Source organism: Tursiops truncatus, chromosome 6, assembly GCF_011762595.2.
Source record: "Tursiops truncatus isolate mTurTru1 chromosome 6, mTurTru1.mat.Y, whole genome shotgun sequence".
Classification (NCBI taxonomy): domain Eukaryota; kingdom Metazoa; phylum Chordata; class Mammalia; order Artiodactyla; family Delphinidae; genus Tursiops; species Tursiops truncatus.
In genome coordinates, this window is record NC_047039.1 from 89,880,598 (window position 1) to 89,893,436 (window position 12,839).

The 12,839-nt window shown below is 36.4% G+C and overlaps 1 protein-coding gene across 2 annotated transcripts in view; it reads left to right on the forward strand.

Annotated features, from left to right (window-relative positions):
- The window catches only part of RAD23B (RAD23 homolog B, nucleotide excision repair protein), a 44,155-nt gene extending 31,899 nt beyond the window's left edge, over positions 1–12,256 (forward strand). For both annotated transcript variants that reach the window (XM_019949008.3, XM_004324443.4), the window contains 4 exons: positions 2,582–2,714; positions 4,559–4,686; positions 6,245–6,415; positions 11,339–12,256. In XM_019949008.3, coding sequence (XP_019804567.1) covers positions 2,582–2,714; positions 4,559–4,686; positions 6,245–6,415; positions 11,339–11,452 — 546 coding nt within the window. In that variant the 3' untranslated portion in view covers positions 11,453–12,256. The remainder of the gene's footprint in view (positions 1–2,581; positions 2,715–4,558; positions 4,687–6,244; positions 6,416–11,338) is intronic.
- Positions 12,257–12,839: the final 583 nt, after the last annotated feature.

A 12,839-nucleotide genomic window follows, 5' to 3' on the forward strand; every position in this document is an offset into this window, starting at 1 on the left:
GTCGAGGGAATTTTGAATAAATTATTGGGTTTTGTTTTCTACTAATGAAGGTTTTTGAGAAATAGATTGTTGTGGGCATGGACTGAAACCCGTGATATTTTATGACAATGAATGTCTGTTTTACAAATGTGACATGGGTCAAAAGCAAAGTGTAGAAGTTTGCAATAACATTGGATTAACTTTTTAGTCTTAACATTTTATTCTATAATTCTTTGGTGTGTTGGAATATTATCAAAAGTGTCAATTACCTTAAATATCATCTCAGATCCTAACTCTTTGGGGAATACCATCTACAAGTTTAATCCATTCCTTTGTTTCCAGTTGTACTTCTGTTAGAAACTCCTTTTGAGAGCGTAGTTTCAGGAGAGTCCCTGTCATGAGCAGATAACTGTGCTTCTCTACCACCAGTCATTTGCCTACTTATTTGCATGAGAGTCACAAAACCTTTTCTTAGCATATCATTTGAATTATTTTTCCCATTGTCCTCTTGAGAGTCTTTAAAATGCTGGCAGTTCATTTAATTATCATTTTGTTTGAAATTGAGGAATCATACTGGATTGATAGTTACTGTGGATCTGTTTGTGGTTGCCGCTCATTCCTCCCCTCCCCCAAAAAATACATATTATGTTAAAATATTGCCTTTCCTTTCATAGAATGGCTCTAATTTATACCTGATTTGGAATTCTGCATAAATTTAATGATATCAAATATTTTGATCTAATAGATTTGAAATTTTGAGGTATAAAAAAATGGATCACTCTTCACAGTTGCTGCTATTTAGCATCAAATACAAATGAATAGATGAGAGATAAGTTCATGAAACAGTTTAAAGTTTTATATATATACTGTTTGTTTCATAGACTGGAAAAAAGGGGCTACCTTTAACTGTTACTAGTTTTTGACACTTCTGTGTAAGTGAGGGTGAGTGTATGGGAAAGGAGAAATAATGATCTAATAAAGGGCTAAATACTATGAGAATTTGAGGTAGATCTGTAGCAATGGTGATTAACTTTTTAGTTTAACAGATTTGTTTGAGAATTTGATGGAGGCTTTTGGATCCTCGGTCTATATAGTTTGTTAGCACTTGATAGCTCCTCATCTAAGGGTTTGAATTGGTGGATTGTGAAAAACATTTGTTTGCAATGCCTACAATAAACTTCTAATATAGGCAGCCATTATCCTGCTGTTTATTACCGTTCATTCTTCGTATGTTTATGATTTTGGCTTCTGATTTACTGGGAAATGGAAGCAATTACTATTACCATCTCATATTCAAATACAATATTTTCTCCTTTCTTCTCCTTCCAAAATCTATGAAGATTTCATAAAGACTTTAATAAGTTATATATGAGAAGTCTTATAAATCGTTTATCAAAATAGGGTGTTCCAAAAATCTTAGTGCAGTTTTAAGTTATAATAACTTCAGAAGATAAATGCCACAAACTTAGAAAAAGCATTACCTAAATACTTAATTATTTAAGATTCTTTTATACCTATTTACTTTTTTTTTTTGGCTGCGCCATGCAGCTTGTGGGATCTTAGTTCCCTGACCAGGGATTGAACCCATGCCTTTGGCAGTGAAAGTGTGGAGTCCTAACCACTGAACCGCTAGGGAATTCCCTTTATTTTTTGTAATTTTTGAATAATCAATTTTAAGTTTTTGTATGTGATACATTTCTGGATGACGCTTTCTCAGAACCATGGATCAGTAGAGGACATCCTCCTCACTTGGCCGCTGTCATCACCTGCTCTGTCTCCATTAGACTCTTTTTCCAGTGATCACTTCACAACTGCCATGTGTGCATCAAAATCTCTTTGGATGATCTTAAGGCTAGGGTTAAAAATACAATCCTTTCTGTCATTGAGCTGGTGAAAGTTTCTGTGAGGTTCAAAAATCAATTAGAGTGATATATAACATAAAAGCCAGATATGTCTAATTTTAATAAGATTTGTGTTGATACTTTGAAAATTTAAATAATTAGCCTTATAATGTTAGACACCATTACTTCTATGTAAGTTTAGGGTCTTGCCCAATACTTTGGTGTTAGATGTTAACATGTGTTGCTGGATAAACATTTCATGATTTATTTTTTTAATTGCAAAATTATTTACTTCATATCCTAGATGTACACTGTCTAGTAGGGTAGCTGTTGAGTACTATCAAGTACAAGTAGCTATTTAAATGTAAGAAAATTAAAAGTAAGTTAAAATTTTAAGTGTCTTAGTACCATTAGCCACATTTCAAGTTCTCAGTAGCTACTTGGGGCTAATGGGTATTTTATTGGACAGCATAGATATAGAGCTGTTCCGTCATCATGGAAAGTTCTGTTGGACAATGCTACTGTATATTATAGCAGTATGGATTTATCTATACCACATTGAGGCCATTTCTAATCTGATTTAAATATGTGAAGATTTCAGATATGTCTTGATCCTTTACATTTAATTGAAGCAGACATCTGTTTGATGCTTTTAGAAATTAGACAAGGATATTAAATAGATTCATAAGTCTCTTACTCTGTGTAATATTTAACTAACTTTGAATGATGAGCTATGTTAAAGCTTGGAAATTGTGTTATAGGGAATTCCCGGAGATAGAGAAAGTCAGGCTGTGGTTGACCCCCCTCCAGCAGCGAGTACTGGGGCTCCTCAGTCTTCAGTGGCTGCAGCAGCAGCAACTACGACAGCAACGACTACGACAACAAGTTCTGGAGGTAAAGTGGAATCTTTCAATGGGGAGGAAATGGTCCTGAATCTTTAGTAAAAAATAATTTAATCTAAAATACTTTTGAGATGAGGTTCATTCCCAGAGCATCTCAGTAACTCTTAAATCCTCTATTCAGTGTTAGAGAAGGGCCCAAAAGAAATTATAAAAGATATTCTCATTTATATTAAACATCATTACTACAGTTTTGGTAAAGGGCATATTCTGTTTAGCTTATTCTAAGGAAGAGATGCTTTCCAGTTTGCATTTAGTGTTATATTCTGAAGCCGTTTGGAACGGTTTGCTCACCTTGTCTCTCTCTCCCAGTAAATGTCTTCAAAGCCAGTAGGATCTTAATGGTTATTATAGAACCAAGGAAATAAAACCTGGGAGGTTTAATATCTTGAATCTAGAGGTGAAAGCAGAGCTTGAATTCAGGTGTCTTTACAGCACCCACTCTTCCATTGGCAAAGGTTTGACTAGAAAGCAAAGCCTGGAGCCCGTGGTAGTCCTAGGAATTATTTAATGCTCTCTTTCATTATTTCTTTGTAAAATTGATAAAGTAATTCAAACTGTTACTTTTATTTTATTATTTTATTTTATTTTATTTTTTTTGCGGTACGCGGGCCTCTCCCTGTTGTGGCCTCCCGCTATTGTGGCCTCTCGCGTTGCGGAGCACAGGCTCCGGACGCGCAGGCCCAGCGGCCATGGCCCACAGGCCCACGGGCCCAGCCGCTCCGCGGCATGCGGGATCCCCCCAGACCGGGGCACGAACCCGTGTCCCCTGCATCGGCAGGCGGACCCTCAATCACTGCGCCACCAGGGAAGCCCCCAAACTGTTACTTTTGAAGAGACCATTCTTTTATGTATTTCCTAGCTCTAATTGTGGCAGTCATCTCTGGTTGACAGAAATCCCTAAGCACTTTGTGTGCAGTCTCCCGGAGGATAGGCTCTCATTTCCTGAGATTCAGCATGGAAATAGAAGAGGAGGCCACAGCTTTGGTTCAGATTTGGGGTGCTGTCCCATTCAGTGGCAGTTATTGGGTAACTTAGTTTCTGAGTCTTGTTTTCTTCTTCTGTAAAACTGGTGTTACACAAAGAAGAATAAATAACCATATGATGTGGCCTTTTTTTTTTTTTTTTTTTTTCCTTGGCGGTACGCAGGCCTCTCACTGCTGTGGCCTCTCCCATTGCGGAGCACAGGTTCCGGACGCGCAGGCCCAGTGGCCATGGCCCCCGGGCCCAGCCACTCCGCAGCATGCGGGATCTCCCGGAACCAGGGCACGAACCCGCGTCCCCTGCATCGGCAGGTGGACTCTCAACCATGGCGCCACCAGGGGAGCCCGATGTGGCCATTTTTAATTTGAATGATTGTCTTGAATAATTTAGATGACAGTGTACATCTAAAAAATTCTCATTACTCTTAGTAACCTGAAAAGCATAATTCTTTTGAATGCAATTAAAGTAGGTAAGTTTTTTGCGTTTCTTAATCCTGGTATATATTTTTCTTAGGAACTTTTGAGCATCAAGAACAACTTTTAATACTTTTTATTTTGATAGAGTGCACGAAGGGCACAAGTTCTCCGTGTTACTTGATAATATTGAGTGCCCAGGGCAATTGTAGGAAAACTTTGTTTTTTTAGTGTTCTGTACTCTCTACCTTAGCTAATAGGAATAATTTCTGCAGTATGAGACTTGCGAGCTGGTGCAGTTTGAAGATGTTTTCATTATTTACTTCATTTTATATACATCTGAGAATTCAAATCATATTTTTTCTTGACAGTGTTTGCTGTCTAGATTATGTTTGTATATGTAATTGCTATTTTTGTTTAAAAATGTTCATGTGTATTTTAGGACACCCTCTTGAATTTTTACGGAATCAGCCTCAGTTTCAACAGATGAGACAAATTATTCAACAGAATCCTTCCCTGCTTCCAGCATTGCTACAACAGATAGGTCGAGAAAATCCTCAGTTACTGCAGGTGACTATTTAATCAGTTAATTTCCAAAAATGGGTTTAGAGTATATCACATTTTGTAGAAGTCCATGAGCACCCCTTCTCCTTCACCAAGTCTATAAACTGTTCTTCTAAGCTGCACTTAGTAGAACATGCTATAGATAGATGTACTGATAAAACGAGAATTGGGGATGGGGATTGGGTTAGATATTTGTTTGGGAAACACTTTATTAAAGAATCTGAGAAACTCTAGCAAAAAGACATGTTTAACTGTCTAGGTCTCTCTTTCCCAAGCTTATTACTAGTGGCGCACTACCTCATAGAAAACATACCTGTGGGCTTATTTTATTTTATTTTTATTTATTTATTTTTTTTGTGGTACGCGGGCCTCTCACTGTTGCGGCGTCTCCCGTTGCGGAGCACAGGCTCAGCGGCCATGGTTCATGGGCCTAGCCACTCCGCGGCATGTGGGATCTTCCCAGACGGGGGCACGAACCCGTGTTCCATGCATTGGCAGGCGGACTCTCAACTACTGAGCCACCAGGGAAGCCCTGTGGGCTTATTTTAATGCTCAGGTCATGAAATATTTGAGTTTTGTATAGCAGCAGTCCCCAACCTTTTTGACACCAGGGACTGGTTTCGTGGAAGACAATTTTTCCATGGACCAGGGTCGGGGGATGATGGTTTCGGGATGATTCAAGCACATTACATTTATTGTGCACTTTATTTCTCTTATTATTACATTGTAATATATAATGAAATAATTCTACAACTCATCATAATGCAGAATCAGTGGGAGCCCTGAGCTTGTTTTCACTTGCCACTCACTGATAGGGTTTTGATATGAGTCTGCAAGCAGTTGATTTATTTTGGTCTCTGTGCAGTCAAACCTCTCTGCTAATGATAATCTGTATTTGCAGCCGCTCCCCAGCGCTAGCATCACCACCTCAGCTCCACCTCAGATCATCAGGCATTAGATTCTCATAAGGAGCACGCAGTTCATAGTAGGGTTTGCGCTCCTATGAGAATCGAATGCCTCTGCTGATCTGACAGGCGGAGCTCAGGCGGTAATGGGGGGCAATGGGGAGCGGCTGTAAATACAGTTAAAGCTTGGCTCGCTTGCCCGCCACCCGCTTGCTCGCTCACCTCCTGCTGTGCAGCCCAGTTCCCAACAGGCCACAGACCAGTACCGGTCCATGGCCCGGGGATCACGGACCCCTGTTATAGCATTCTACTGCCTACTAGTGTGGAGGATAAAATATATATATATATATATATATATATATATAACTTCTATTTTTTCTTATACATCAAGTAGTTTTTTAACAATGACGGGGGTGGTGGGAGTGTTTATGAAAGAGAATTTGGATTCTTTTAATTCTTCACTGTTTACCTCAGAAATACGAAGTTTCTTTAATGTACAAGAAATCATATCCTTCCAAAGACTGAATAATCCAGAATCATTCTAAAATAATGCAGTTGCAAAGTTATAACTTTCTCTCTTATTTGTATTAGAATTCTTATTTTCCTGAAGATACTTTATATCAATGTCTTGTTTTTCTCTGTCCTTCAAATCACTGCAGCAAATTAGCCAACATCAGGAGCATTTTATTCAGATGTTAAATGAACCAGTTCAAGAAGCTGGTGGTCAAGGAGGAGGCAGTGGAGGTGGCAGTGGAGGAATTGCAGAAGCTGGAAGTGGTCATATGAACTACATTCAAGTAACGCCTCAGGAAAAAGAAGCTATAGAAAGGGTGAGTTTCAGTAAAACTTAGAAATTCAGTTCCTAGTCACACTAGCCACATTGCAGGTGCTCAGTAGTCACATGGGATTAGTGGCTCCTGCACTGGATAGCCCAGATATAGAGTATTTCCATCACAGTAGATAGCTCTTACTGGACAGAGCCAAATAGAGCATTACTAACCTAGGGACTGCAGTGGAGACAGTCTCTTCTCAGCCCTGCTCTCTATTGTGTTCTTTGTGAAGCCAAGGGACTAGCACTGAATACCAGTCTAGCATGAAATAGTTATCAATATATCAAGAAACTAAAATTTTCATTCATGTTTTAGAAAAATGATCTTAAAGTATATGCCCAATTCAAGATTATCCATTTTTAATTTATATTTAAAATTTTATTTCACTGTTGTCTCTAAAATGTAAATAGATATGTATATGAATATTTTCATAAAATACATGTGTAGTAAACATCAGAACCTGGTATCCTGATTCTCTTTTCATCCTATGTCTGCCCATACATGTGTCACTGCAGTAACCTAGTTTTTATGATACTGTGACTAGTCATTCATTTTTCTCTAGGCCCCATTGTTAACATTTGTAAATAGGAAATCATAGTACTTGCCCTGTCTTATCCTACAAAGTGTTTTGAGATGGAAATCAGAGAAAGTGCATTTTAACTCAATACTTAGAAAATCATTGGAACTATAATTAGTCTTTGTTTATGACAAACATATCAAGTGTTCAGGTTTGTAACTATGTATTTCAAAAAAGATACTTTATATATTGCAGTGTTATTTTTTCCCCCTCAAATAAATAGAAGTGAAAATAGACAATTGCCTCACTTGTTCTAGAGCAACTTTTTTTTGAGGTTATAGTTATCAAATCTTGATTTCTGTGTTGGAGAAATTTTTTCTTTTGTTGCTTGTGCTTTTGGTGTCATAGAAGAGAACATTGCCTAACCCAAGGTCAGAAGATTTAAGCCTCTATTTTGTCCAAAGAGTTTTATAACTTTATTACATTTATGTAATGTAAAATGCCTATAATCCATTTCGAGTTGCTTTTTGTTTACGGTGTGAGGTGTAGGAGCCTAGCTTCATTTCCTTTGCCTGTGTATATCCAGTTGCCCCAGCACCATTTATTGAAAATACTGTTCTTTCCCCATTAAATTGTCTTGGCATCCTTGTTGAAAATATGTTGACCATAAATGTGAGGGTTTATTTCTGGGCTTTCAGTTCTGTTCTGATCTATATGTTTATCCTTATGCCAGTCCTTCATTGTCTTGATTGCTCTGGCTTTGTAAGTTTTGAAATCTGGAAGTGTGAGAGCTCCATATTTGTTCTTCTTTCCCAAGATTGTTTCGGCTCTGTGGTTCCCTTGCAATTTCATATCAATTTTAGGATTAGCTTGTCTAATTTCTGCAAAAAGAAAACTGGCTAGAATTTTGATAGATACTGTGTTTTTTTCTGTAGATCAATTTGGGGAGTATTGCCATGTTGGCAATATTAAGTCTTTACCAAGCCGTGAACACAGAATGGGATGTCTTTCCATATTGAATTTCCATAATTTCTTTCAGAAATTTCTTTAGTCTTCAGTTTGCTAAATTTATTTCTAAGTATTTTTATTCTTTATGATGCTGTTATAAAGAGAGTTGTTTTTCTTAATTTCATTTTTGGATTGTTCATTGCTAGTTATATAGAAATACAATTTAATTTTGTGTATCTTGCAACCTTTCTGAACTCATTTATTCTGATAATTTGTGTGTGTGTTCCTAAGGATTTCTATATGTAAGATATCATTTGCAGGTAGACGTAGTTTTACTTCTTTTTCAATCTGGATGTCCTTTATTATTAATATGTACATATTTTATATATATATAAATATATATATATATATTTGCTTAATTGTTCTATCTAGAGCCGCCTCTGTATAGTTGAACAGCAGTGGTGAGAGCCAACATCTTTTATCTTGTTCCAGATCTTAGAGGAAAATAAAACATTTAGTCTTTCACCATTAAGTTTGATGTTAGCTGTGCATTTCATTAGATTCCTTTTATCAGGTTGAAGAAGTTCTATTCCTAGTGTGTTGGATGTTTTTATCACAAAGGGTGTGGGATTTTGTCAAATTGTGTGTTGATTGAGATGGTTGTGTGGTTGTGTCCCTTTTTCTGTTAATATGCCTTATTACGCTGATTGATTTTTTTGTATGTTGGCCTAACCTTGCATTCCTGGGGTGTTGCTGGAATTGGCCTGCTAGTATTTTGTTGAGGATTTCTGCATCTGTATTCATAAGGAATATTGGTCTGTAGTTTTCTTGTGATGTCTTTGTCTGGTTTTGGTATCAGAGTAATATTGGCCTTACAGAATGAGTTCCCTCCTCGTCTGTTGTTTGGAAGAGTTTATGAAGAATTGGTGTTAATTTTTCTTTAAACGGCTGGTAGAATTCACCAGTGTAGTTATCTGGGCCTGGCTTTTGGGGAAGTTTTGTGACTACTAATTCAATCTCTTTGTTTGTCATAGGGCTATTCAGATTTTTCCTTTTTTTCTTGAGTCAATTGGGGTGGTTTTTATCTTTCTAGGAATTTGTCTATTTCATATATGTTATCTAGTTTGTTGGCATACAACAACTTAGTTGTTCTCAGTATTCCCTGATAGTAGTTTTTATTTCTATAAAAAGTGGTAATGTTCCAACATTTATTTTTGATTTTAGTCATTTGAATCCTCAGATTTCTTTTTTTTTCCCTGTCAGTTTAGGTAAAGGTTTGTCAGTGTTGTTGATTTAAAGAAAAAAAGTGAGAATTTTTGGTTTTGTTGATTCTGTGTTTTTTCTAGTGTCTATTTTATCTCCTTCTGCTTGCCTTGGATTTAGTTTTCTCTTTTTTTTCCTAGTTTCTTAAGGTTGAAGCTTAGATTATTGATTTTATATCTGTCTTAATACATAGGCATACCTCTTTTTATTGTACTTTGTTGCATTTTGCAGTTAATTGCATTTTTTATAAATTGAAGGTTTGTGGCAACCCTGTGCTGTCAGATGATGGTTAGCATCTTTCGGCAATGAAGCATTTTTTAATTAAAGTATGTACATTGTTTTTTTTAGACATGATGCTGCTGCACACTTAATAGACTACAGTATAGTGTAAACGTAACTTTCATATGCATTGGGAAACCAAAAATTCGTGTGACCCGCTTCATTGCGATATTCGCTTTATAGCAGTGGTCTGTAACCGAACCTGCAGTATCTCTGAGGTATGCCTGTAGATAATTTATAGCTAGAAGGTTTCCTCCAAGCACTGCTATAGCAGCATCCCATAAGTTTTAGTGTGTTGTGGTTTTATTTTCATTCATCTCAAACTATTTTCTATTTTCTTCTGTCATTTTTTTCTTTGATCTGTAGGTTATTTAGGATTGTATCAGTTTCTACATTTATGAATTTTCCAAATTTCCTTCTATTGTTGATTTCTAAGTTCATTCCATCGTGGTCAGATAACATAATTTGTATAATTTTAATCCTTTTAAATGTATTGGGGCTTGTTTTATGGTTTAACATGGTCTTTATGGAGAATGTTCTGTGTATTCTTGAGAAGGATGTATAATTTGCTGTTGTTAAGTGTTCTCTAAATGTCTGTTAGGTCTGGTTGGTTTATAGTATTTTTCAAGTCTTCTATATCCTTGTCAGTCTTCTGCCTTCTCGTATGCATTATAGAACATGGGGATATTAAAGTCTCCAACTATTGTTGAATTGGTTATTTCTCCCTTCAAGTCTGTCAGTTTTTGATTCATGTATTTGGGGGCTCTGTTGTTCTCTATGTTTATAATGAAGTCTTTCTGATTGTTTTATCATCATAAAATGTCCTTTGTTTTAGTACCAATTTTCATCTTAAAGTCTGTTTTGTCTGATATTAACATAGCCACTTCAGCTCTCTTTTTGTAACTGTTTGCATGGTGTATATCTTTTTCCATCCTTTTACTTTCAGCATATTTGTGTCTTTGAATCTAAAGTGTGTGTCTTGTAGAAGCAATATAGTTGGATCGTGCCCTATCTACCTTTTACTTCAGCTAGCCCAGCTTTAATCTGGACAAGACCTAGGTAACAAAATCATTTTTGAGTTTCTTCTCCTTTCATGGATGAATATAATCATGCTGAATCGGGACTTTTGCCCAGTTTTTAGAAGTCATTTCTTGATATAGTCTAATGCAAGACGATTGAGACAGTTGAGGAAGGGGGTTCATAAATAACATTTGGCTGACATAATAACATTTGGCTGTACCTAGGGAATTAGACAGTTGACCTGAGTGTTTAAAGGCTTTTAATAGCAGCAATTACTGAGTTACAAGTGATTTTTAATAGACTAGGAAGACAAAAATTAAATGGGTCGTATCACCATTTAAAATGCTATAAAAATTAAGCAAATAAAAATCAAACACCATATGTCTTGATTTCAAAAATATATCATATAATATTACTAATAATTGACCACCCATTTTTGTAGTATGAAGTGTTTCATAAGGCAAGGAGGTTGAGTAATATATGACCCTAATGAAAGATGTGGCTCTCTTTACAAATAATTAGCAACCTCTGGTTGCTCTCATCCATAGCTTCACCACTTATGTACTAAAAGCCATTTGATTTACAGATTTCTGTAAAGTCATTTATTTTTAAACCACCACAGAAGCTAATTTCTAGTGTTAATGCCAATGAGTGTTATCAAAGTATCTGTTAGCCTAATAGCTTTAACTAGGAACAAAGAATTTGTAGGTGGTTACAGGAAAGGGCCTGGGTTCTGTCTACCCCCTTGAATTGGACAATGACTCCATATTCAGATAGGGGTGAATTCATGTAAAATTCTCAAGCTTCTTTGTGTCCTTTATAGTATGTTTTCAAGTGATGATCTGTCAGTAGTGCTATGCTGGACTCCATAATATGTTTTCTTTCTTTTCTTCCAGTTAAAGGCATTAGGATTTCCTGAAGGACTTGTGATACAAGCATATTTTGCTTGTGAGAAGAATGAGAACTTGGCTGCCAATTTTCTTCTACAGCAAAACTTTGATGAAGATTGAAAGGGACTTTTTTTTATCTCACACTTCACACCAGTGCATTACACTAACTTTGTTCACTGGATTGTCTGGGATGACTTGGGCTCATATCCACAATACTTGGTATAAGGTAGTAGATTCTTGGGGGTGGGGAGGGGGGTCTAGGATACAGGGCAGGGATAAATACCGTGCATGTCTGCTTCAATTAGCAGATGCCGCAGATCCACACAGCGTGTAAAATATTATACAACCAAAAGTCAGCTTTTGCAGGTCTTTATTTCCTCTATAAAACAGTAGGTAACTTTTCCTAGGTTTCACTCTTTTTAGTGTACTAGATCCAGAAATTTAGTGTAATGCCCTGCTTTATATTTCTTTGACTTAACAGTGGTTTCAGAAAGAATCTTTGCTACCTAGAATCTACAGTCCCTGTTTTATGGCAACACTGGATAATGGCTTTGTGAAATTAAAAAAAAAAAAAAAAATTGGAGCAACTGTAAACAGAAATGCCAAATTATTGATGGTTATTGTTGCTGCTTCAAATAAGTATAAAATTAATGTGTAAGAAAGCCCATTCTTTCATGATAAATACTTGGGGTTGAGGGGGGAGAGGGGGGAATCTTTTCTTAAAATGAAAATAATTACTGCTATTTTAAATTTCTTGATCATTGAATGTGAGACCCTTATAACATGATTTGAGAAGCTGTACAAGTATAGGCAGAGTTATTTTCCTGTTTACATTTTTTGGGTTTGTTTTGGGGGGGAAATTGGTAGGTGTCTAATTACTGTTTACTTCATTGTTATATTGCAGTAAAAAGTTTTAAAACCACAGTTGCATGTTTGCTTTTGATGTATCCCGTTGTGGAATTAGCACTTTGGGGCCAATGGAGAAATGCAGCATTCACTATCCCTGTCTTCCCCTTCCCTCAGCAGAAATGTGTTTGTCAGCAAGTCATGAATTCCAACTGCTGCCTTTTTTAAAACCCACAAAATGCTGATTCAGTTCAAAATTAATGCAAATGTCTCAAAACTGGGTTTCTGATCTTTGTAAATGTTTTTCCTTATTAGATAAGAATGTATGACCATTAAAGTCATTTAGGATTATTTGCTTTCGAAAAGAGAAGGTGGACAGAACTATAATCTAGCATCCTTTATTGCATTGGACAGACTGGAGAAATCTTTTGGAAGGGCTGGGAGATGCGGCTGGAAAAGTACTTTGGAAAATATACAATCAAGATATCTCATGGCATATTAAAAGAAAAATCTTAATAGCAGTGTTGGCTTTTATTTGGATTTTTTTCATCTCAGCTTTTTTCTTTGGAATCTCCTTCATTGTCATTGTTATTTGATCATAAAGAGGGAGCAGGTGTCTACTTGTTCAGTTTTTCAAATCTGTTTTCCTGAATATAAAAAA